Source organism: Heteronotia binoei, chromosome 3 (assembly GCF_032191835.1).
Source record: "Heteronotia binoei isolate CCM8104 ecotype False Entrance Well chromosome 3, APGP_CSIRO_Hbin_v1, whole genome shotgun sequence".
Classification (NCBI taxonomy): Eukaryota; Metazoa; Chordata; class Lepidosauria; order Squamata; family Gekkonidae; genus Heteronotia; species Heteronotia binoei.
The window spans coordinates 58,479,450-58,505,470 of NC_083225.1; the positions used below are offsets into that span (position 1 = coordinate 58,479,450).

A 26,021-nucleotide genomic window follows, 5' to 3' on the forward strand; every position below is an offset into this window, starting at 1 on the left:
TGGTAGTGTTCATGATGATGATGATGACGACGATGACAATGAAACCTGTGACTGAGTCTTCCTACTGGCAGTCGTCCTTACCCACTGGGAGGAAAAGGCCTCAGATAAACACTCAACATATAATCTGCAGTCCCAGATTTCATGCAGGATGGATTCATAAGCATTCATAGAATCAGAGTTGGAAGGGTGCAGGATCATCTAATTCAGCCCCCTGCACAATTCAGGAAATTCACAGGTTCTCTCCCCATTGGAAGGGAGCTATTGAGTTATCTAATGTTTTTTTTACCTAATGGTGTAGTTCAGCTCTCCATTTAGGTCACAATGGCCCACAGAGCAGTCTTGTTACTTTTGTCTTGTTACTTGCCAAGGCAGAATAATTGCCACACCCAGCAATTCTAAGAATATAAACCAGATATTTCCTTCTTTGACAGTTTCCATTCTCCCATGCTTGTTAGAAAGCAACTCACCTATCCCTGGACTTGCCCAAGACAAATTAGCAGGTTTTCTTAACTGGTTTTTGTTTCTTGTGGTGTTAGTATTAGGCAAGATATTGTTAGGCAAGAACTCCACAAGAGGAGAAGCTGCTACACCTTACAGGTATTTGTTTGTTTTGAGACTGAACTGTAGAGTCACAGGTGAATATATTAGTTCACAAACAACCTGAGAAATCACTCAAGTTGTCCTCAGCTACTGAAGTAACTCTTCAGAGTACTATAAGGTAAGATAAACATTTTAGATGGTAAGGGACAAATTAAGGGAGTACAAAGCTGAATCAACAGAACTTTTCCCTTGGCTATCAATGAAGGGCACCAAACAAGGTATTTCAGAGGACACTTTATGAAATTTGGCAAGTGAGGAAGGGAGATGGTGGTAATTGCACAGGTGTGAGGATCCTGAAGACAAAAATAACTGCAAAAAGAGAGGATTCTCAGAGCATCAGTCTGAGAAATAGCAAGGAAAAAGGTACTCTGGATTGAACCAAAGACATTAATGATGAGATCTAAGGAATGTGCATTTGAAAAGTGACCAATTAAATTTGAAAGGGAACTAGTTTGTTAATATCAGAAGGGTAATCAGTCCCTTCTAACTAGACTGGTTTTTGGCAATGCGGCTGCACTTTCAGCACTTGCAGTTTCCATTTGCTTTCACTGTCAATAAGGTATTTTCCTCAGATGATGAGTTGGAGAGGGGGAACAGTAGGAGAAAGGCGACTCAGCAGGTATATACCTGACAGGGGCTTCATATAATCAGAACACCTTGCCCATGTTCTGTACATTTGTGTACAATCAATTACGTTACAGGCTCATTGGCTTAGATATTCATAGTTTGCTTTTCTGCATATATAAAGTAGGGATAGTGGTGGGTGAACAGAGTAAGTAGGTGAAGGGAGGTTAAAGCTTGCATCTTCCTTCCCCTTACCTTGCTGTGCTTTGCTGTTTGATGCATTTGTTTGTTTTTATAAAAGTCCACTAGCTTGTGTATAGAAGTCTTCTGAAGAAACATCCCAAAATGAATGAATGGAAGGCATGTGTGTGCGCATATGAATTTATAATGTTTATAGGAGTACTCTGTCTCATTCACACACATCAGCATCACGAACCCAATGCCACTAGGAGTTGGAGAGAAAAAAAATCATGAAACCTCTGTGTATTCACTCTGCAAAGGAGAATTGTAATGGGTTGCAAAGTAGGAAGCTTTTCTCTTTTGCCAGTAGTTGGGAGGGTCCCTTGGGAGAGTGCTATAATTCATGAGAATTTCATCCCAAATGGTGACGGTTGCTAGCTGCTTGGAGAAAAAAGTACCCTGTATTTTTAACAGAGGCTTAATGGTACATTATTTACCTCTGTGCCATGAAAAGCATCAGCAGCCCATTTCCACACAAGACAGGGGTTCCCTCCCCCCACATGTTAGCAGTCCTAATGAATTTGGTGGTGAGTTTCCCATTGAAACCAATGCAAATGTCATCCAGACACAATAATAATTTCAAATGTGGGCCATAACAATATTGGAGATTCACAACCCCCCCCCCAAAGTGCATCCCTAAACTATAGAAGACAGTATGAAGTTATTGAGTTATGAATGTGTATGAAACAGCTATAGAGCACTACTACTGCTGTAGATCACCATCCTGCAAATGAAATCCAGGAGATTAAACCTGGCATCTACAACATAAGATTAAATGTAATTAAAGACCAATTGTGTCAATATTGCACTGATTAGGAAACAAGAGATACAGAGGAAAGAGAATACTGTATTGAAGCTCTTAGTTATAAACTATTTAAGAAGATTTTTTGTAATTTCATAAAGTTGCAGAACAAGGAGAGTGTGAACAGAAAGGATGAATATGATGTGCCTATTATATTTTGTGTGTTTGTTATATTTGAATGGAGGAGGAGAGTCAGAGGCAGAGCCAGGTAAATTTTGAAGTGTGAGGAAATGATCAGAAGCCTTACAGTAACTTCAATTTCTAGTACTCTTCTCTGCCCCCTCACCTTTTTTGAGACATGCTGTACAGCAAGTGAAGGAAAAGGGTGGTTGACAGAGCACAAGAGCAGGGAGATGTATGGTACATATATGCTATCTTGTACAAAGAGCAGCTGGAAGAGGGAATTTAAACTAGATAAACATCATGGGAGCTTGCATCATTCTCTTATCCATTTTATCCTCGCAACAACCTGTGTGGTAGGTTAATCTAAGAGTGTGCAGCTGACCCAAGGTCACTCAGCAAACTTCCATGGCAGAGTGAGGATCTGAATCTGCATCTTCCAGATCCTAGCCTGACATTCTAACCACTACACAATATTGGCATTTATTTTATTTTATTGATTTTTATTCCACCCTCCCCATATAGGCATGCAGGGAAAGGGTTAAATACTCTTGCAGCACTTCTTTCCTAACCAATTCCTGCAGTGTCTAATAGCAGCTTTGAAATTTTATTATATTTCAAATACTTCAAATATTATTATCTTTCTTTATCATCATCAATCAATCATCATCATCATCCCTGATTACATAGTTCCTCTATTATATAATATTTGGCCCTTAAAAGAACATGCTTAGGTTAAAAAGTTGCAACACTATGCACCCAGCATGCTGAAGAGTTGCAGCCAGGGTTGGCTGGCCTGGATTCTACTGCTTTCTGTGTGAATACATCCTAAATTCTGGTCTGAAAAGCTAATTTAAAACCCAAATAAACTGTTGTTAACTGGAAAAGGCACACAAACTTCTTGATGCATACAATGCCAATTAAGTTGTTTTATCATGCTTCTGGTGTTACAGGATAGCCTATTGATAATCAGCCATATGATAAGCAGGGCCGGTGCCAGGCTTGTTGGCACTCTAGTCTGGGATTGTGGGGCAGCCCCCTCTCTCCCGGGTGATTTAAATTGCTCGGGTAGGGGCCAGGAGCAGCTGCTGCCCTTCCTGCGCCTGGAGAAGGTCTCACCAATCAGCTGATCAGTGGGGCTTTTAAATTGCCTGGGAGGCCAGCACCTGCTCCTAGGCATTCTCCTGATCATGGGCAGCACTGCCAGAAGCAGCCAGACGGGCCTCCCCATCCATTTAAGGAGCCCAACAACAAGCTTGTCAGTAAGGCCTTTAAATTGCACGGGAAGGGCAGCAGCTGCTCTTGCTGCTCTGCCCATGCAATTTGAATTGACAGCTGGGCTGACCTTAAGCACCTCCACCATGGCTTAAAGCCGCCCCCTCCCCCACCAGTGATTCGAATTGCATGGGAAGAGCAGCAGGAGCAGCAGCTGCCCCTCCCACATGGGAAGAGCAGCAGGAGCAGCAGCTGCCCCGCTGACCAGCTGGTTGGTGGGCTCTTTAAATGGAGGGGGAGGCTGGACCAACTGCTTCTGTTAGTGCTACCATGATCGGGAGAGTGGCAGGGCCGGTGCTAGGGTTTTTGGGGCCCTAGGCGAGCTGCCCACTAGTGCCTCTCCCCAGAAATTTTAAAAACAGAGAATTGTAGGAGAAATAAACTTGAAACTATTTTCATTATTAATTTGCAGTTTTTTATTTTAATTTTTAAAAACAAATTGTGAGAGTAAGCAATAAAAATTGTGAGGACTACTTGATCCTTTTAGCTGGAGGTGCCAGGGACAAGACCTTCAAATGACCACACACACTGCGCGTGAGGAGCAGGGGCACCTGGCGGCACCCCCTAGGCCAGGTGGCGCCTTAGGTGGCTGCCTGCTCGGCCTATTCCCACACATCAGCCATGGAGAGTGTCCAGGAGCAGGTGCTGTCCTTACAGGTGATTTAAAGGGGAGCCTTTATTGGGCGTGGGATCAGCTAAGCAGTGGGACCTTTTTGGGGCACAGGAAGAGCAGCGGCTGCTCATGGACGCTCTCTTACATGATTTGAATCACCTGGGAGGGAGGGGTGGTCCCCACCCTTCCAAGGGGCACCCAATTTGGTGTCCCCAGGGCCACCTCCTACACAACCACCTAAGGTTGCCTAGCGGGGGTGCTGGCCCTGCATGCTTGATTCATGTGACTTCTGACTAGGTACAAACTGCAATGCTCATATGCCAAACTGCAAGTAATGTCAGCTAATTATATCTGAATATAAAGCATGTTGGCTAACCTTGGTGGTGGTGTGGTGATGGTGGAAAGAGACATAACGTCACAGCTTACTTATGGTGATCCTATAGGGTTTTCAAGGTAATAGACATTCAGAAGTGGTTTGCCACTGCCAGGTATTCCTTTGCAATCTCCCATTCAAATACTGCCAGAGTCAACCCTGCTTAGCTTCCAAAATCTGATGAGACTGGCCTGGCCTGGGCTATGCAGGTCAGTGCAGGCTACCCTTAAAAATACCGCCCCCCCCCAAAAAAACCCCATCCCAGCATAGTGTTCTGCAAATACCAATAACAAAAGGCATACAAGAAGTCAGCATAGTTCACTGCATTGTTTTAAAGAATAAGGTTTATAAAGTAAGCTGAAGGAGCTTTCATTATCAATATAGCTAAGATTGTGGATACGAAAATCTGGACACTGGAGCTATGAATAAACAAGGCAGCCTGTAATTTTAAGAAATGGATGTTCCCAGTGGCCATTGTTAGGCAGCCACAATGGTATTGCTAGCCTTCAGACTTTTAGTCCTGAATTTCTGCTTTTAGATCACTGGCCAGTTGTCTCAATGCTAAAATACAAGAGATTTTATTTCTCAGCTACTAGCAGCTGCCAGACATACCATTGCCTCCTGCTGGAAAGATTTAGTTAAATTTACACTCAAAACATGGTACAATAGAATTTGGGAAACTTTCATTACGTCTCAACATACTCAAAATGTATTATTTTTAGGAGATTCTTTATTATCGACAACAAACTGTATGCAACACTATTGGGATCTAGTTATTGTTTATCTTAAATCCAGCAATGTTTTACTGAATTGATCTGATTATAGTATATGGATGTTTACATAATCCAGCTCCTTCTGTCCGTGGTGTCTGTCATTTCAACTGGGGGGGGGGGGGAATGTGTTTATTCTATTCCTTATCAGTATTACACAAATGTGTCTATTCTATCCCTTATCAGTATTTTAAACATTGATATTAGACTAAGGATCATTAGCTTTTCATTAACTCTTCAGGATACCTGAATGTAAATTCAATACATATGGAGTTATCAATATAGTAATGTGCAACTTCCTTTGTAACGTTGTTTGAATGTTGGTTTATGGATGCATAAATTGATCTCACACACTAATTGTTTGTAATGCTTGGAGTCAAACCCCTATGTTTGTTACGTTAGTTAACTTTAAAAATTCAATAAAATTAAATTGCGGGGGGGGAGACTTGGTTTCTACCAGTAAAAGGCAGGAGGAAGGGACAGGGCCTTTTTGAGGGCTCTTTTGGCCTTTGAGGGAGGATGCATTGGGGCCAGGCCCAGCAGCAACCACCAGAAGTCTCGCTATCACCCAACTGTCACAACATACCCAGGCCTGGTTGCTTACTTCTGTTCGACAGCTGTCACTGCCTGAAAGCTGGTGTTGTGTAATGGTTAGAGATTTCAAACTAAGATATGGAAGTCTCAAGTTTTAATTCATACTCTGCCATGGAACCCAACATTAGGCTAGTCACCACTTTTGGCCTAACCTACTTCACAGAGTTGTGAGGATAAAATGGAAGAGAATGATGTAAGCTCCTCTGGGTCCCCATGGTGGAGAAAGATAGAATACAAATTAAATAAATATTAAATATTGCTGAAGATGGGGTGCAGATGAAAGACTGGTGGGTGGTTGGGTGGGAAAGAGAAAAACAAGGAAGGAACGTGAGTTGCCATGAGTGGTCATGCCTCACTTGTGGCTTCTTTGAATGATTATACCTCACGTGTCTGCTTTCTGGGTGCTTACACAAGTCAGGGGAGAGTAATCTGAAAGATGCTGGACCAGGAAACATAAGGTCCATCAATGGCTATTAGCCACAATGACTAAATGCAGCCTCCATGTTCAGGGACAGAAACCATCTGGACAAGAAAGACGGTTGGTCTGGTCCAGCACAGTTGTTAATGTGCTTAAGATGCAAAAAAAAGGAAGCACGTTTTGCTAGAACAGTTGCCCCAAATATAGCAATGCTGGCTCAAATAGCTCTCACATTTCATAATTTCCTATTTTGCAACAGAAGGAAAAGAAAACTTCAGGCAATCTAGTCAAGAATTCAACAAAATAAAGTACATAATTGGAAGGAACAGTGGATGAACTGAGGAGGAATCTTTTTATTGTGATTTCAGTTTGCAGTCACAGGTGAGTGTATGTGTGTGTGTGTGCATTTTACTGAGAAGAGGAAAACTGACATAGGAAGCTGGGAACTGGTTTCAGACAGGATTAGTTCACATGGTGCACTTCTCAAAGGACCTAAGAAAGGAGAAGTTGCACCATGAATCAGCTCCCCTTCCATCTGTATGTCTGAAAGAAGTGAATTAAAACAGGGTGCCATCTATTCTCTTAATTATTCCTGTTGAGTGAAAAATCCCTTATTCATTTTCTTCTGTATTGTTATACATTACAGTACTGTCTCTGTCTGGACTCGTAAGAAATCTTTTCTGAGTTGATTGTTGAGACTTTCTAATTTTATATAAATGGTAGGTAGATTTATATCCTTGGTGAACAGTTAAGTCACAATTTTGGCAAAATAGCTGTAACTGATTGCTTGATCTATCATGTCCCATGATTGTTAAATTAGTGAACAAACTGCACATTTCCCCATTAAGTTATTTGAGAGAAATTATAGGGACTGCTGTCTGTGAAGCAATTGAGAAAGAGGCAAACAGGCCTTTTACACCCATTATTAGTGGCTCAAGTGTTAGGGAAAAGGAAGTGCCCCTACCTCAGTGCTCATCGAATAGCAACTCTATATATGCCTTCCAAGTGAGAATTGATCCATTTCTGTTGAAGAAGAATTTTTTTTAAATATGATGTTTTGAAAGCCAGGAACTTTTGGTAGCATCTATTGTGCTGTCTGAGCCTGATGATAACTGACTTGTGAGGAGGTGGTGTCTCCCATTGTCACTGAACAATATCTTAAGGACTTAAGATAGGACTTTTTATCTAATTTTCCCCTACTATCTTGACCAGCTGGTGCTACTGAGAATTATGAGAACCAGAAGCTGTATCAATGTAATAACCATTTCAAACAATTTTTTTTATTATTATCTCTGCCTCTTCTATATGGCTCTGAACTAGAATTATTACCTGAACTTGTTCTGTAAGATATATTTAAATTGGCATTGATGAAGGAAACTAACCTCTCATACTTGCAGATAGTGACTATCAAAAATGTGTCAATGTTTTCTCTTTTAAATATATTCCTGCCCCTTCATTCTACAGCCACTTTGCCAATAAATGTTGGTAACATTTTCAGTTGAAATTGAATTTTTTTTATCATGCTGACAGTTTTCTGTCTTATAGACGATGTGTTCCATTAAGATTGAGTCTATAGTGAAGGACAAGAACAGGATGGGAGAGTGCCCAGTATGGGAGGAAAGGGAGAATTCCCTTGTATATGTGGATATCAATTCGCAGAAAGTTTGCCGCTGGAATTCAGTCACCAATGAAATTCAGTGTGTTCCTGTGGGTAAGAAACTTGCTTTTTCTAACAGTACTTAGGGCTATTTTTGGAATTAGAAAAATTACTTGTTATTATAATTACAGTTTCTCTAAAATAATGATCTAAGTTGTGGAAGAAAGAGCTATTCATGGCAGGCAGGCATACCTTGTGTGTGTGTTTGTGTATGTGTGAAGTGTTGTCAAATCACAGCCCATAGGGTTTTCAGGGTGGGACAGGTGATTTGCCATAGCCTGCCTCTGTGTAGTGACCCTGAATTTCTGTGGTGGTCTCACCAGGGCTTTTTTGGTAGAAAAAGCCCAGCAGGAACTCATTTGCATCTTAGGCCACACCCCATAATGTCCCCACTGTTTCATATAGGGCTGTTTTGGTAGAAAACCCTCAGCAGAAATTCATTTGCATCTTAGGCCACACCTCCTAATGCCTAGTCAGCTGGAACTGCGTTCCTGTGCATTCCTGCTAAAAAAAAAAGCCCTGGGTCACACATACAAGTACCAACCAGGGCTGATCGGGCTTATATGACATTACTTTACAGAATCTGCAAGTTACTTTAATAATGCAGAGAGTGTGGGAAATAGTTTCTGTTCCCCTCACACACAGAACATAATGTGCCACATCAGTCCTCACTGCCTAGCTTCATATCATCTGTTGCACTTCCACATTCTGTTAAACACGGATAAGTACAGGAAAGGGTGTGGTACAAATTAAATAAATAAAATATCGTAATCTTTATAGCGCTGGGTACTATAGGGCTTACTGGCATGCTGGTTCAGAAACTTCAGGCAATTCAAAGTGGAACGCACGGTCACACAACTGTCCTAAATCTTCTTGGTCCAAGGAATTAGGTAGTAATGTAAAAGTACCACATCTGTTACACTTCCACATTCTGTTAAACCTGGGTAAGTACAGAAAGACATCATTTTTTACCTTTGGAGTTGCAAACCTCCAGGTGGTATCTCTGGAGAGCTTCTGGGATTAAACAGATCTCCAGGCATCAGAGGTCAGTTCACCTGGAGAAAATGGCTGCTTTGGAAGGTGAACTCTATGGCATTATACCCCCACATTACACCCTACCCTTCTCAGGATCTATCCCCCAAATCTCCAGGTATTTCCCAACCTGGAGCTGTCAACAATATTTATCTCTATATTATCGCTGCTTTTCCTGCCTGTTTTTGTCTTCCTTCCTCTTTGTCCCATGTACTTGCAAGCTTCTGGTGCTGAGTACTTGCTTGCCGCTTTGTCATCATTGTACTAGTAGTGTGGAAGTGTTATGATCAGCAGTGATGTGTAGCTGGGTAGTATGATTTGCTGTGTTCACAGGGGTACCTTGTGAACTGGGGCTTGAAAAGTGTAGATGAGAGCCCTTCATGAATCATTTGATTTGTAATGACTGTTTCATTTGTGTATATTCTTTCTTATTGTTGTATTCCCGGAACATGCATTTGACAGCTCACATTCAGTCTGCAAACATCACCCTTTATCTTTCTTGGATGGGATTTATTTGGTAGTTCTTTCAGGCCATGGTAATCTCCAGGGCTTTTTTGTAGCAGGAACTCCTTTGCATATTGGGCCACACACTCCTGATGTAGCCAATCCTCCAAGAGCTTACAGTAGGCCTAGTAAGAAGAGCCCTGTAAGATCTTGGAGGATTGGCTACACCAGGGGGGCATAGCCTAATATGCAAAGGAATTCCTGCTACAAAAAAAGCACTGGAATCTCACCCATATTATTAATTGACGCTGAATGTATTTGTTGGTATAGTACTGCATCACTGTCAAATAATAGGGCCCATCTTGTGTACAGCTACAGCTACTGGCCTTCTTTTGAGGAAGGAAGTCTTCTGAAGGATTGGCTGCCTCCCCCTCAGGAATTATATTACATGGGACTTGAGCCCTTTAAAACTTTAAGTTTGCAGTTCTGACCACAACAATACAAATTCATCCAAACGCATTTTGTAACGTCGCTGCTGCCTGCCAGCCTCATTAGTCTTTCTACTGTGTCCATAATGGTACCCTTCAAAAGTACTGAACCCATCAAGCTGTCTTATACTAAATCAGACCCTTGGTCCATCAAGGTCAGCGCAGAGGGGGCACTTGCCATGGGCACTGCCAGAGGAAGGGCCAAATTGGATATGGATTCCATTATATTCTATGGGCCCATAAGATAGAATGGGCCCATAAGGGGGTGTCATTTTTAAATTCCCCCCCCCCCCCAATAACATGTATTCCCTGGCATCTCCAAAAAAGGGTCCAGGCAAACAGGTGTGAAAAACCTCCGCTTGAGACCCCGGAGAGCCGCTGCCAGTCTGAGAAGACAATACTGACTTTGATGGACCGTGGGTCTGATTCAGTATAAGGCAGCTTCATATGTTCATATGTTTATGTAGATCTGGGTCAGCATTGTCTACTCAGACTGGCAGCAGCTCTCCAGGGTTTCAGGCAGAGGTCTTTCACATCACGTCCTGCCAGATCCTTTCAGTTCGAGATGTCAGAGAATGAGCCTGGGACCTTCTGCACACCAAGCAGATGCTCTACCACTGAGCCACAGCCCCCCTCCATTAGTAAAGAAGCTGAGAGGAATAATAAAAATAGACTTTCGTTCTAAATTTAAGCCCTTGGTCACCATGGGACATAGTCAAATGTCCTGGCTTTCCTTGAATTTGAAGCGCACCAATTTCTTTCCTGTCTTCAGATGCTCGTGTTGGCTCAGTGGCGCTTCGCAAGAGTGGGGGCTATGTGATTGCTCTAGGAACCAGCTTTGCCTTTTTGAACTGGAAAAATCAGGAAGTTGTTACTATTTCTGAGCAGGAGTTAGATAAACCAAACAACCGATTTAATGATGGAAAAGTGGACCCACGAGGGAACTTTTTTGCAGGTAATATAAATATGTGTGTTCAATTTGCCTATTCCTAATGAATTTCCCACATGGGAATGAATCTACATAATTCAATGGAACTATATTATCCAGTAATGCATATAATTTCTTTTACAAGCAAGACTTGTGGTGAGAGTTAAAGGGTTCAATAAAATTATTGCTATGTAGTGGAATGAAAAACATTGTAACAGCCTCTAACTCCTACTATGAAAATGTGTTTACAATTATTATTGCCTGCACAAAACAATCTTGTTTATGCAATGAATATCAGCAACAAGTTTGGGATAATCTGTAGTTTGGATAAGGTGAAATGCTGTTTATATATATAGTCCCTCTTGACAATTATCCAGACATAATAAGTTCAGATATAATAACTAGGAAAAATAATTTTAATTTTTCATCTCTAGATTATTACAAGATTACATAATTAATTATATGATCTATGGAAACTTTAGGGCACTAAAGGACATACTCTAATAAATGCCCATGCCCAAATATAAACAGAGCAATGGTTGAAATTTGTTTCTTTTTCTATTCTTCAGATAACTACACAGTAAGTGCCTTACAATAGGCAGTATAGATAATGGTTAATGAGGATAAAATGCTTAATACTAATGAGGACGAAAAGTAAAAAGAAAAAAACCCCAAATGTTACTGTGGCCAGATAACATTCTCCAAAAGTTCCGTAAGATTATAAATATGAAATTGGTAAATATTTAGTAAGTAACGCATCACTTTAATTAGCCTCTTTACAATAGGATTGGAAGCTGGCCCATAGCCATGGTGTGGCATCCTGTGGCCATGCTCCCAACGTACCTTTCATGCCACACAAGCAGCTGCCAGCAAGTTGGCTCTCCAGGACCTCCCAGAGAGCTCTCAGAGAGCTGGCTGGTGCACCTACTCAGAGAGCTGAGGAGGCAGTGAAGTGCCCCCTCTTTGGTTATCCAAAAGCTCTGAGAGGCCCCAGAAAACCCAGCTTACACTGGCACAGACACAGTGTGGCACTGGGGTAGGCCATTGCAGAATGGCTCACCCCAGCGCCTCACTGTGCCTGCTTGGAAAGCAGTGCTTGCTGCCCTTGACCGCCTCTTCTTCAGCTCTTCGAGAGCTCTTGAAGAGCTGACTTTCAGTGGCATGGATTCTGCCCCCCCACAGTCTCCTGAAGCCACATTTTTTGGCTATGGGGCTGATTGGAAGGTAGTAATTGTAACCCCACTGAAAAGATTGGCAGGAGGGAAGGGGTGGGAGATCCAGGCAATGGCAGATCTCTTGACCTAACTTTTGTCCATGATAAACTGGTGGAGGGAAAAATAATTTCTAACAAGTATTGTGGAAGTTAGCAGTGACTCATGAAAGCTCACATCCTGCCACAAATTTTATTAGTCATTAAAGTGCTACTGGACTCTTGCTCTTATCTATTGTGCAATGTTTGTAACATGGGCAGTATTATACAACATATACAGCAGAAGAAGCCTCAGTGAAGAAGAATCAGCATGGGTTTTCTCCATTAATTTTTAAGAGTCCTTTTTGTTCTGCAAACATGTTAACGGAACATTCTGGTAGGTCATACTTACTTGGTTAGTCAAAAGGCTTTTAACAAAGTTCTTTCTAAAGGACCCTAAGCAAATTAAGCAAGCAGGATAGAGAACGAGGGTATAGAGCAATGGCCATTGTTACATTCCTCACTCAGCACTGCAGGGCCTCTTATCTGCTTCTACTTCTCTTCTCTAGGTACCATGGCAGAAGAGACTGCTCCTGGTGTGAGAGCAAGGTGCCAAGGGGCTCTTTATACTCTTTTTCCTGACTACAGTGTTGTGAAGCAATTAGATCATGTGAATATCTCAAATGGTCTCGAATGGTCACTAGATCACAGAATTTTCTTCCACATCGATAGCCTGGCCTATGCTGTGCATGCTTACAACTATGACGAGTGCACAGGACGAATCGGTACCCATTCTTTCTTCATTACAGTGACTACCAGTGCAGTTCTAAACAGGGATACCCCTTTCTAATGAGACTGGTCTGCCAACCTCCAGGTGGGACTTGGAGAGCTTCTGGAATTACAACTAATCTTGGGTTGTCAACCCCTGGGTGGCACCTGGAGACCTCCTGCTATTACATTTGATCTCCAGATGACAGAGATCAGTTCCCTGGCAGAAAATGGCTGCTTTGGAGGGTTGACTGTATGGCATTATACCCTGCTGAGATCCCTCCTCTCCTCAAATCTCACCCTCAAAGGCTCTACTTCCCAAATCTCTAATTATTTCCAAACCCAGAGCTGGCAAGCAACTGATCAAAAGAGTCTGCAGTCTACAGGGATTTCGAAGGTGGACTCTGTGGCATTATATTGCATTATATCTAGGGTTGCCAGATCTAACTCAATAAATATCTGGGGACTTTGGAGGTGGAGCCAGAACATAAGAGAAGCCATGTTGGATCAGGTCAATGGCCCATCCAGTCCAACACTCTGTGTCACACAGTGGCCAAAAAAACCTGCAAGTGCCATCAGGAGGTTCACAAGGGGGCTAGAAGCCCTTCCACTTTGCCCCCTCCCAAGCACCAAGAATACAGAGCATCACTGGCCCAGACAGTTCCAATAAAATGCTGTGGCTAATAGCCGATGAGAGACCTCTGCTCCATATATTTATCCAATCCCCTCTTGAAGCTGGCTATGCTTGTAGCCACCGCCACCTCCTGTGGCAGTGAATTCCACATGTTAATCACCCTTTGGGTGAAGAATAGGCTTCCCAAACCCCCCACCCTGCAGGGGGACCCCTGGATTAGCAGCCTAATCCCCTGCTCTCTAAAAATCTGGAAGTGGGGATTGGGGGGTGGAATGGTGCCATGTCTCTTTCCCTGCCTGGCTTCAGGCTTCTCCCTTCCTCCGGGTCACAAAGACCAGCCCACCGCTGGCCTGCTATTTGCTCCAGTCCGGCCTCCCTTCGCGAGGTGCATGATGGGACTCGTAGTCCTTGCATCCTCTTCGGCTGCCGGGTGGCGTCTCCTCGGGGAGTCTGGCCGGCGGGGGGGGAGCTCCGCCCCCGGAGGACCATGTGCGTTTCAACCTCCGGAGGCGTCAGTCGCTGATTGAAAGGCTTCCTCTTGGGATGGTGTGTCTGTGTTACTTTGAAGAAGTTGGCAGCAACTCGTGAGTAGAAAGGCCAATCCCCTTCAGAGTCACCAGAAATGGGGGGGACACGTCTGCTGAGCATTATTCTCTATGTGGAGATTGATTCTCATAGGGTATAATGGGGAATTGATCTGGAGGTTTCTGGGGCTCTGGGGGAGCTGTTTTTTGAGGTAGAGGCACCAAATTTTCAGTATAGTATCTAGTGACTCTCCCCAAAGTATCTCCCAAGTTTCAAAACGATTGGACCATGGGGTCCCATTCTATGAGCCCCCAAAGAAGGTACCCCTATCCTTCATTATTTCCTATGGAAGGAAGACATTTAAAAAGGTGTGCGGTTCCTTTAAATGTGATGGCCAGAACTCCCTTGGAGTTCAATTATGCTTGTCACACCCTTGTTCCTGACTCCGCCCCGATGTCTCCTGGCTCCACTCCCAAAGTCTCCTGGCTCCACCCCCAAAGTCCCCAGATATTTCTTGAATTGGACTTGGCAACCTTAGTGAAGAAGTACTTCCTTTTATCCGTTCTAGCCCGACTGCTCAGCAATTTCATTGAATGCCCATGAGTTCTTGTATTGTGAGAAAGGGAGAAAAGTACCTCTTTCTCTGCTTTCTCCATCCCATGCATAATCTTGTAAACCTCTATCATGTCACCCCGCAGTCAACGTTTCTCCAGGATAAAGAGCCCCAAGCGTTTTAACCTTTCTTCATAGGGAAAGTGTTCCAAACCTTTAATCATTCTAGTTGCCTTTTTGTGGACTTTTTCCAATGCTATATCCTTTTTGAGGTGCGGTGACCAGAATTGCACACATAACTCCAAATGAGACTGCACCATTGATTTTTTTACAGGGGCATTATGATACTGGCTGATTTGTTTTCAATTCCATTCCTAATAATTCCCAGCATGGCATTGGACATTTTTATTGCAATCTCACACTGTCTTGACATTTTCAGTGAGTTATCTACCACGACCACAAGATCACTCTCTTGGTCAGTCTCTGCCAGTTCACACCCCATCAACTTGTATTTGTAGCTGAGATTTTTGGTCCCAATGTGCATTACTTTTCACTTGGTCACACTGAACTTCATCTGCCACGTTGATGCCCACTCACCCAGCCTCAACAGATCCCTTTGGAGTGCCTCACAATCCTCTCTGGTTCTCACCACTCTGAACAATTTAGTGTCATCTGCAAACTTAGCCACTTCACTGCTTGCTCCTAATTCCAAATTATTAATGAACAAGTTAAAGAGCATGGGACCCAGTACTGAGCCCTGCGGCACCCCATTGCTTACCATCTTCCACTATGAAGATTGCCCATTTTTACTCACTCTCTGACCATTTTCGCACACAGCTTACCACGGGGTCACATTCCTGTTCTCTCCGCAGCGTGCGTCGGATTTCCCATTATCTGCGCCGAAGTTACAGGAAATGCCGTGGCTCTTGTGTAGCAAACATAAACCGCTAAAACTGAGTTTACGTTTGCTGCGCAAAAGCTGTAGCACTTCCTGTAACTCCGGCGCAGATAATGGGAAATCCGTCAGACGCTGCGGAGAGAACAGGAACGTGACCGCGTGGTAAGCTGTGTGCGAAAACAGTCTCTGTTTCCTATTAATTAGCCAGTTTTTGATCCACAAGAGGACTTGTCCTTTTACTCCATGACTCTCGAGCTTACTAAGGAGCCTTTGATGAGGAACTTTATCAAAAGCTTTCTGGAAGTCAAGGTAAACAACAACTATTGGGTCCCTTGTCCACATGTTTGTTCACCCCCTCAAAGAACTGTAACAGATTAGTGAGGCAAGAACTTCCCTTACAGAACCCGTGCTGAGTCTTCCTCAATAACTTGTGTTCATCAATATGTCTGCTCAATTTGTCTTTGATAATGGTTTCTACCAACTTTTCTGGTATTGAAGTCAGACTGACTGGCCAGTAATTTCCCGGATCTCCTCTGGAACCCTTTTTAAAGATGGGGGTGACATTTGCTACCTTCCAGTCCTCAGGAACAAGGCAGATTTCAATGAAAAATTACATATTTTTGTCAGGAGATCCACAAGTTCACCTTTGAGGTCTTTGGGGGACTTTGGAGGTGGAGCCAGGAGCAAGGGCATGCCAAGCACCATTGAGCTCCAAAGGGTGTTCTGGCAATCACATTTAAAGGGGCTGCATGCCTTTTAAATGCCTCCCTCCATTTGAAAATAATGAAGGATAGGGTATCTTCTTTTGGAGCTCATAGAATTGGACCCTCTGATCCAAACTTTTTGAAACTTTGGGAATATTTTGAGGAAAGACACTGGATGCTATACTGAAAATTGGTGCCTCTACCTCAAAAAACGCCACTGAGCCCCAGATACCCATGGATCAATTCTCCATTATACCCTATCAGTCTTCATAAAGTATAATTAGGGTTGCCAATCCCCAGGTGGGGGCAGAGGATCTCCCGGTTTGGAGACCCTCCCCCCCGTTTCAGGGTAATCAGAAAGCGGGGGGAGGGGAGGGAACTGTCTGCTGGGAACTCATGATTCCCTAAGGAGGCTTATTCCCATAGAAAATAATGGAGATTGATCTGCGGGTATCTGGGGCTCTGGAGGCCCTGTTTTTTAGGTAGAGGCACCAGATTTTCAGTATAGCATCCACTGGCTCTCCCCAAAATACTCCCTAAGTTTCAAAAAGATTGGACCAGGGGGTCCAATTCTATGAGCCCCCAAAGAAGGTGTCCCTAACCTTCATTATTTCCTATGGAAGGAAGGCATTTAAAAGGTGTGCCGTCCCTTGAAATGTGATGGCCAGAACTCCCTTTGGAGTTCAGTTATGCTTGTCACAGCCTTGATCTTGGCTCCACCCCAATGTCTCCTGGCTCCACCCCCAAAGTCCCCAGATATTTCATGAATTGGACTTGGCAACCCTAAGTATAATGGAGTGCGCAGCAAACATTTCCCTCCCCACCCCCTGCTTTCTGATGACCCTGAAGAGGGGGGAGGGCCACCAAACCCTGCCCCCAAGTGGGGATTGGCAACCCTAATTATACCCCACTGAGGTGCCTCCCTTCTGCAAATTCCACCATCTCCAGGCTCCATGTCCAAATCTCCAACCCTGAACTGGCAATCCTAGATTTAGAAGAGTTTAGGTTTTGTACTGTCAATGAATCATCTGTAATAAATCAGTAGGCTAATATTCAGTGAAGACTTTATTCTTTCTACAGTGTGTCATCTGGTATACTGTGTTTTTCTTCAATTATTAACACAAAGCAATTAAGTTTTGACCAGACAGAGGAGAAAAAAACTTGTAGTCAGAATGAGTTTGGAATGGGCAAATTTACCATTTGCTTTGCCTCTTCTTATGACTTAAAGGACTGTATTTTTAAAAACCAAAACACCAGTTCAGTGGGACAGCTTAGCCATGGCACAGGCTGTGATAAGGAATGTTCCAGCACTGGAGTTATGTGATAATGTTGGAACCCTGTTACAGAAAAGTGACCCATATTTTGCAGTGCATTCTTATGCACTCCCCACTTCTTCAAGCAATGAAAAATTCCAGGGACTGTGGTAGCTCAGTGTATAGCCTCCTTTGGATGAGAGAGCATTCATACACTGTGTGCCCAATATCTGCTTTATTTATAAATATTCAGGCAGATGTAAGAAGAAACTCCTACTAACAGCAGATCCAATGTCTGGCATGACAGATGGACAGATGGATGAGGGAGAGAAAAAGATCTTGCTGCAATCCAAAAAGCTTCCTTCTCAGCTGCTCACACAACTATTTCTGTTCTTTCGAAATGCTGCCATCTGCTGTTTTCACATCTATTGGCTCCTTTTAGCAGAAGGGGTGAAACTCTGTCCAAGCATTGAAAGTAGGCTTGCCAATCCCCAGGTCCCAGCAGGGGTTCTCCTACTTTCCCAGGCTCCTTCCCGCTCCCAGTCAGCTGGCCAATGGGGGGGAAGCCCTGCCCCCACAGCCACCATGTGCCTTTCCACCTCTGGAGGCTTCAGACTCTGCTTGGAAAGGCTTCTTCTTGGGATGGTGTATCTGTGTCTTTAAGGTTGAATGGGGTGGGGGGGGCGGGAAGCAGGCAGAACAACGTGGCTGCTCCTAGTGGCTGTGAAAGCAGCCCAGGCCCTCTGTTGGTTACACAATCTTTTCAGAGGTCGTTTACATAAGAAAGGTAAACTTGAACCTTTGGTTGCTCTGTGTTACTTTGAAGAAGTTGGAAGTTCAGCAACTCATGAGTAGAGATACCAATCCCCATGTGGGAGCAGGCCCTCCCCCGCTTCAGAGTCGTCAGAAACAGTGGGGGGGGGGCGGGAAATGTCTGCTGGGCACTTCATTATTCCCTATGGAGATCGATTCTCATAGGCTGGGTATAATGGAGAATTGATCTGGGGGTATCTGGATCTCTGGAGGGGCTGTGTTTTGAGGTAGATGCACCAAATTATCAGCATAGCATCTAATTACTTTCCTCAAAATGCTCTCCAAGTTTCAAAAAGATTGGACCAGTGGGTCCAAATCTATGAACCCCCAAAGAAGGTGCCCCTATCCTTCATTATTTCCAGTGTAGGGAAATTATTTCCTACATTATTTCTCGTGTAAGGAAGCAACAGAAATCTCAAGAGGCCAAAAAACCCCGTCCCCAAATGAATAGATATAAGTCCAAACTTGGAAATAGTCCAATTGAAATTCACCGACCGTGAATTATATCCATTCATTTGGGGATGGGGTTTTTCTGGCCCCTTGGGGTTTCTGTTACTTTAACAGGCCCTAGCACCACCGGCCTCTATCATTATTGTATTGCTTATTATGTGTTGTACACAAGCCTTGTAATATGTTTTTTTGCAAACTGAAAGACGGGGTAATACGTGGTTTTGATCAGTCCTCTGGAGAAAATGGCTGCTTTGAGGTGTGGACTCTATGGCATTGTACCATGCTGAGACCCCTCAGCTCCCCAAACCCCACCCTCTCTCAGATCCATCCTCAAAGTCTCCAGGTATTTTCCAACACAGACCTGGCAACCCTACACCTCCACTAAAATTCTACAGGTAGTTACAGATCTCCTACCTATGAAAAAATGACTTCCTAACAATTAGATCTGATTGAAGAAAAATCCACAACCAGCAAAGAACATTCTTTTGTCAAAGGCCATAACGCCTTTCAAGTACCTTTTTAAGGTGATGCCATAAACATTAAAAGCAATTAGACTTTAAGTCCATAACCAGATTCCTATTAGGAGGCCAGGGACAGGAAAAAAAGGTATCTAAATTCTTAGAGAATAAATCTGAGGGTTTTAAAAAATATATACAGTGACTTGATACAGGGGGCAATATTTCAGTGACAGCTCAACCATGCTGATTATGTTATTCCTTCTGCAGGTGATTGCAGAACAGTGTACAAGATGGAAAAGGAGGAAGCAATGCCTGATGGGATGTGTATTGATGTGGAAGGGAAACTTTGGGTGGCCTGCATTGATGGTGCACGAGTGATCCGTATTGACCCTGAGACAGGTAAAAGAATGATGAGCCAAGTGTGGGGAGTGTTTACAAACTGCATTTTCACTGGATGTGACCCTTGCAATTATTCAAGATATATTTTTATTTATTTATTTATTTATTTAATTTAGAATTTATATCCCGCCCTTCCCACGAATGGCTCAGGGCGGCCATTAAAATGTTAATTAAATACCTTTAAATACTTCTCCATTGATGAGCACAAGGAAGCTTTTGAAATGAATGCACTTCTGGGGAGTAAATCCATCTTTTCCTGGAGTGGGTCTGTTCCAGTTTACACACATTACAAGAAGTGTTCCCTATCCCCCCTCCTTTTACCAGAGGCATGCAGCAGTTAACCTCACAAGCTGCTAGTGCTCAGAATTGCCAGCTCTGAATTGGGCAATACCTGGAGGTAGTGGGGGTGGAGCCTGGGGAGGGTGGGTTTGGGGAGGAAAAGAACTCCATCAGGGCATAATGCTGCAGAGTCCACCCTCCAAAACATCCATTTTCTCCACAGGAACTGATCTCTGACATCTGGAGATAAGTTGTAGTAGCAGGCGATCTCCAAATGCCACCTGTAGGTTGGCAACCCTATGTCACACAATAAACATACACAATTTATACCAACACATGGTTTTCAAAACATGTTTGTCTCTCTGACACATTAGGGTTTAGCATTTATGCTACAATAACATAATCTGACCCCGTGTTATCAAGATTTGTTTATCAGAAAGAAGGGCTATTATGTGCCACACTGTCACCTCAAAGGAGCTTTGTGTATGCTGTTTATATTCATGTTGTTATTCATGTTCAGTTTAAATATACTTGGTGCCCTAATTCAAATAAAATGGTGCTTTTGCATATCATAGAGTTACCATAATTTTGAAAAGCAAAAAAGAGGACATATTTCCCAAGGAACTTCTTCAAGCAAGTGATCACTATGACAAATATCATTTTAAATACTCCTACTGTTTAAACTGTCTAAAATAATCCAGGAGCAGTTTTATTTAACTAATCTGTATTCTGTCATGATGAGGGCCAATTTCCATCAATTCACCTCTTCTCTTTTGAAGCTAGAATCAATAAGCAAATTCATTTTGGTTGCTAAGAAGGCAGACAGTTAAATTACTAACCACATTCAACAACAACCTTCAGTGCAGGATGTTACTGTAGAGAATCTTTCTTTATTGATCCACAGGGAAGAGAATTCAAACTGTGAAGATGCCTGTTTCCAGGATCACATCTTGCTGCTTTGGAGGGAAAGACTATTCTGAAATGTACATCACTTCTGCCTATGATGGACTGAACAGAACAGCCTTAGCAAAGGAACCTCAGGCTGGGGAGATTTTCAAGGTAAACAGATATAAAATGGATTGAAGCACTGAATGGATGTAAAAAATAAAGTCCTCTGGCCTAAAATTAAAGGTAGCAAAATGTGAACCCTCTGCTACTTTAATTTCCCCCCATCTCTTAAGTAATTTATCAACACTTCCCTGCAAAGGAGTAAAACTCTTTTCAATGTTTGTTTTGGAAGGCAAGGGCTATGTTTGTTTTGGAAGGCAAGGCAACGGGTAAAAAGGTGTTTGCCCCAGACTGAATGCTATTTTGAATTTTTTCTCCTGGTTGCTCGCAGAACTGATGCTTTTGTGTACTTCCCATCCCCCCGCCCCCCCAATCATTCCTGAAATCCTTCCAAAACCTGTTTTACTATGTTCCTTAAATCTCACAAGAAGGATTTCACAAGAATTTGGGAATCCCTGTTGGAAGGAGTATGAGATGCTTTGGGAATCAAGCAGAATATAAAAGGCAGTAACAGGGGCGGGGGGGGGGGGGCGGTAATGGAGATGTAGCATCAAACAGCACCAAAGGAACAAGGTGTGATCCTGGAAGCAGACAGCTTCACAGTTTGAAATCTTCTTCCTATAGAGCAACAGAGAAAGATCAGACATACATTTTGCCTGACAGAATCAGGCAGCACTGTCACTTAGAATTTTGTGAAGTTATATTCAGTGTCATGTTTTCTCCAGGAATTTATAGAGTCCTTATAGGATTTGTACTTACCTGGGGTGGCCAAGCTTGCTCAATATAAGAGAAACATAGAATAAATGTAAGATGTTTGAGAGCCACAAGGAAGGAAGGAAAGAAGGAAGGAAGGAAGGAGAGAGCTAGAAAGAAAACAACTTTAACTTTAAATACATTCTCCAAATTGCTTGCTGGCTTGGCTTGGATAAGCGATTTAATGAGAGAAATGCCTTCTCCAAGCTGGCCGATGGGGCATTGGGGGTTTCGAGAGCCACACAATATGTGTGAAAGAGCCACATGTGGCTCCTGAGCCGCAGTTCGGCTACCCCTGGTACACACATTGACTACCCTATTTCCAATTTTTATTTTCATATAAACACCCCCCAGTACTTTGCAGCAGTTTTAAAAAAATCTCCTGCCTACTGCCCATGTGACTGTGCACAGGCCCCTCAGAGTCCTAGAGCTGGCCTCAGTCTCTTGGCCCCCTTTCCTTTCCTTTCCTTTCCTTTCCTTTCCTTTCCTTTCCTTTCCTTTCCTTTCCTTTCCTTTCCTTTCCTTTCCTTTCCTTCACTCACCGTTTGGGATCACCTGACTCACAGGCCAGGGAGTCATGGCACCATTTCACACAAAGTTCAAGCCTGTAGCTGCTCTCCTGACTCCTGCTGTAGAAAATCAGGGGGACAGGCTAAAGTGACACAAGCAGCATCTGCTCTGAAGAAACAAACTAAAATCTGTTCCTTTTTCTTAAACAGGTAACAGGATTGGGAGTGAAAGGAATTCCCCAGTACTACTTTGCTGGTTAATTGTCTGTGCTAAAAGCAAGTCAGGAAGAATCAATGATGATGAAGAAGAGAATATGAATTACATGAAGATTTTAAAGTGGCATGAATTTCTTTTTCTAGATAGCTGCAGTTGTGCATGCAGCAATTTGAACTGCAGAGATTAAGGAAATCTGTAGAAGATTTTTGCCTATATTTAGAAATCTTTTGACTGGTGCCAAAATGTTGATGAAATAGAAAACAGTAACAGGAATTAAAAAGGTTCATATAGTATTTTGATATTTTATGTATCCTTTTCAATTTTAGTTTACCATTTTACATGTATATCTGCTTTCAGACCCTCGTATGGCTCTGAAGCAGTGTTTGACTTAGAGATGCCAGCCTACAGGTGGGACCTGGGGATGAACTTGGCTAGTAACTGTCACAGGCGGGAGGGTAAACTGACCCCTGAAGAGGTCAGAATACAGTGAAATGGAAGTTTAGCTGGAATTTCCCTCTAAGACGACTTTCTGTCTTCACAAGGGGGCATCATTGCCAAGTTTTTCTTCTCAGTGCAGATACCCACATCACACCAGTGCTGTTCTCTATGTGTGACTCCTAACTAAAAATATTCTGGATTTTTAAAAAAGAGTAGACAGACAGACTGACCTTTATTGGCATAGCAAAAAAGAGTAGTGTTGATGAAACTCTGTAGTGCAGGCTGTCAAAATATATTATTTTAGGTGGATTTTTTCTCAAACTGACTGTGGTTTTTTTCCAATACCATTAAAGAAGAAATTGCAAGAACATTTTGCACTTCCCTCTGCAAGTCCTGTTTTTAGTTATAAGTGAACTGTAACTAGGACATGATTTACATCCTAGCATTCATTTATATCTGACTTTTCAACCAAAAATTGCTCCCAGACCAGTTTACTGCAATCAAAAAGTATTACAAATATTAATTAAAATATAAACTTAAGGGAAGGCTCAGGGCAGGTAAAACTGAATGATGCTAACTCCTGCTCCTACTTCCTCTGGTAATGTTAGCTGGGAGATGTCATTGGGAGGTGGATCAAGAGATAATGGTGGGATGCCTTACTAGTACTACTCCCTCTGCTTCTTTGATGTCAGCTGGGAGGAGGGAAACACCTTTCTCTCTCTGCATAACTAGTGTGTTCTTTATCTATTCTCTTATCTCTCCCTTTAAATAAAATAGATGAGAATAGATATTTATCTGCTTTCCAAGTATCTTCCAAACAGCACAGGAACATATTCCTACATACTACAGGTGGCTTCCACACAGGGACAAGATTTTGTGGTTTCCCCATTGCTGGTGCAGCTGCAAATGAACTGTGGCAGCAATGGGGCTTCCCTGTGGCAGGTTTCCTCACAATTTCCCCACCTCAGTTCCCCAGAAGTAGCAACCCTGTCTTCTGGGCCACCTAAAAAGCTTCTGTAATTAAAAAAAAAAATGGCAGTAGAATATCATTATATTGATATACCATTATTACTATGGAAGGTTCTCTGAATTGCCAGCTTCCATTTTAAAAAAGTAAGTCTCTATCCTTTTCCTCTTATGTCTGCAAAGACTAGATATTTACTTTAAAAAAATTAATGCCCAGAATTCAGAGAACCTGCTGCACCTTTTGTTACAACCGTATATCAACACGTCAATATCCTAGTGCTGATTTTAAAAAAATAAAGGATATGGCTGACACCCAAGCATTCCATCACCTCCTACTAGTCATGCTCAGGGAGAGGCGGAAGCTAACCTATCCATCATAAACCTCTAAAGCAGGTTTTCCCAAACTTTTCTTTCCTGTGGCCCGGTTATTTTTATACTTCTTCTTCATGACCCACTAAAATTTGGGGGTGAAGCCAGGAGACTTTGGGGGTGGAGCCGGGAGACAGAAATTATGTCATTTCCTGTGGTGTCAAGGACCAAGTGATGTCACTTCTGGGGTACACTGAACCAAAACTCCTTCTTTTCCTGTGATGTTACTTCCAGAATGTCCACTAGTGGGGCCAGGGAACTAGAAGCCCTCCCACTGTTGCTTCCCCCCCTCCCAGCACCAAGAATACAGACAATCACTTGCAGGAAAGAAAGAAGGGGGGGGCAAAGAAAAAAAAAGCCTTCCTCACCATCAGATGATCTCAGCCAGCAACAATTCTGCCCAGGGGTCATTTAGTAAGGAGAAGGAAGGAGAGGCAGTCCAGCTCCTTTCTGCACAACACAGAGACAGGGGAAAGAAGGAAGCCAAACAGAGCTCAGACTTTGCAGCCTGTGTCAGTCTTCAAGGCTAGCTTTTTTCTGCACAACAGAGAGATGGGGGAAGAAAGGAAGCAGAGCAGAGGTCATACTTTGCTGGGGGCGGTGCTAGCTTTGGCTTTTCTTGTGACCCAGTAGTGAGGCTTCCATGGCCTGGTACCGGGTCACAACCCTACAAATAGGAAACACTGCTCTAAAGGAACAGAGAAAAGTTTATTAAAATTTCTCCCTGGCAGACAGAAAAAAAAGAGTACTACTCTATGTGAGATACAACACAATGCTGCTATATGCCTATAGATAAGTAGAGGGCATTTTGTCATGCATGAAACGATGTTGCTGTTCCCTCAAGAATATTGTAAATAGTCTTGGAACACATCACCCCTGGTTGAAATTTCTGGAATGGTATTAAGCTATCAGTGGCAGGATCCCTTTCTGCCTGTGGGCCTAATGTGTAACCTTTAGTACTAATCAAGCAGAACAAAGTTGTAAAGATTACTCAAGTTCAGGCATGTTGTGAAGTCATAAGACATAACTGTAGGTGCACATTAGTAATAATTATGGCCTTTTCCCCATTGGGAAATGCCATTATGAAATATTTCTACAATTACCTAAGCTAAGAACGTTGGCTTTCATGTTTACATGTCTCTAAGGCTTTCTGTTCTGAGAGAAGTCATATTAGTTTTACTGCCAAGAAACTGGTGTCCATCTTCTACATATCACAGACGATTCGGACAACAGATTTTAGGGCACTTAAACTCATCCAGCATACTGCTGGGCTTATTGTGCTTCACATCTCTGTGTAAGTGTGAACTAGTAGAACCTGTTCCGCTGCAGGGCTTTTAAAAAATTTTTTAATGGAAAAAGAAGTGTTGGAACTCTTAAGAAGGAAATGAAGGAGAAACACATTGGTGCCTCTCATGAACTATTAAACATTTTTTTGAGAATTTTGTTTCCACAAAGAGGTTCTGGAACTCCATTCTGCTACATCCCCCAGGAAAAAAAAGCCCTGCTCCTCTGTGGCTGCTCGTTGCAAACTAATTTTGCAGTGGTGAAAAAAGATGCATTTCAAGGAAGCCAATCTATCTCATCTTAATGGAGAGCTCCTCAATGAGCTTCTGGGTTTTCTTGAAAATAGTTTGAAACCCACTGCTAAAAGGGATTTTTTCCCTGTGACATAGAGGGGATACAGGGCTCTTTCTATAATGGAAGACTTCCCACTCCCCGCCACTGTTGCCTGGTGCAGCAGGAGGAGAATTTTGGGGGGTAAAAGTGTTGTTGCAGCAGTACTGTGGCAATGCTTCCAGTCATGAAACCAAAAGAGATGTCATGTGCCACTGCAACACTCTAACAATCCCAAAACCTTTATGGTGTTACCATAGAGGTTTTTGGGGCACTAGAGTTTCATATTGATATGTGTCATCACTTC

General features: G+C 42.8%; 1 protein-coding gene across 3 annotated transcripts; it reads left to right on the top strand.

Moving 5' to 3' along the window:
• The first annotated feature begins 630 nt into the window (after nucleotides 1-630).
• Nucleotides 631-22,618, top strand: LOC132568918 (regucalcin-like). 3 transcript variants are annotated; one of them, XM_060235100.1, is made up of 7 exons: nucleotides 631-718; nucleotides 7,915-8,080; nucleotides 10,763-10,945; nucleotides 12,677-12,892; nucleotides 19,430-19,561; nucleotides 20,745-20,899; nucleotides 22,321-22,618. In XM_060235100.1, exons 2-7 carry the CDS (start codon nucleotides 7,918-7,920, stop codon nucleotides 22,369-22,371), a joined length of 900 nt encoding a protein of 299 aa, XP_060091083.1. In that variant the 5' UTR covers nucleotides 631-718; nucleotides 7,915-7,917; the 3' UTR covers nucleotides 22,372-22,618. The 3 variants fall into 3 exon arrangements, with proteins under 3 accessions (XP_060091083.1, XP_060091084.1, XP_060091085.1); XM_060235101.1 differs by lacking the exon at nucleotides 631-718 and adding an exon at nucleotides 6,629-6,750 and having other exon boundaries at nucleotides 22,321-22,477; XM_060235102.1 differs by lacking the exons at nucleotides 631-718; nucleotides 12,677-12,892 and adding an exon at nucleotides 6,629-6,750.
• The last annotated feature ends 3,403 nt before the right edge of the window (nucleotides 22,619-26,021 follow it).

Excerpts from the sequence above, each read along its gene's own strand:
- LOC132568918 (XM_060235100.1), top strand. The coding sequence starts at position 7,918 with ATGTGTTCCATTAAGATTGAGTCTATAGTGAAGGACAAGAACAGGATG. Across the intron at positions 10,946-12,676 it reads ACGAGGGAACTTTTTTGCAG|GTACCATGGCAGAAGAGACT; the intron begins GTAATATAAATA and ends TCTCTTCTCTAG. Across the intron at positions 12,893-19,429 it reads CGAGTGCACAGGACGAATCG|GTGATTGCAGAACAGTGTAC; the intron begins GTACCCATTCTT and ends TTCCTTCTGCAG.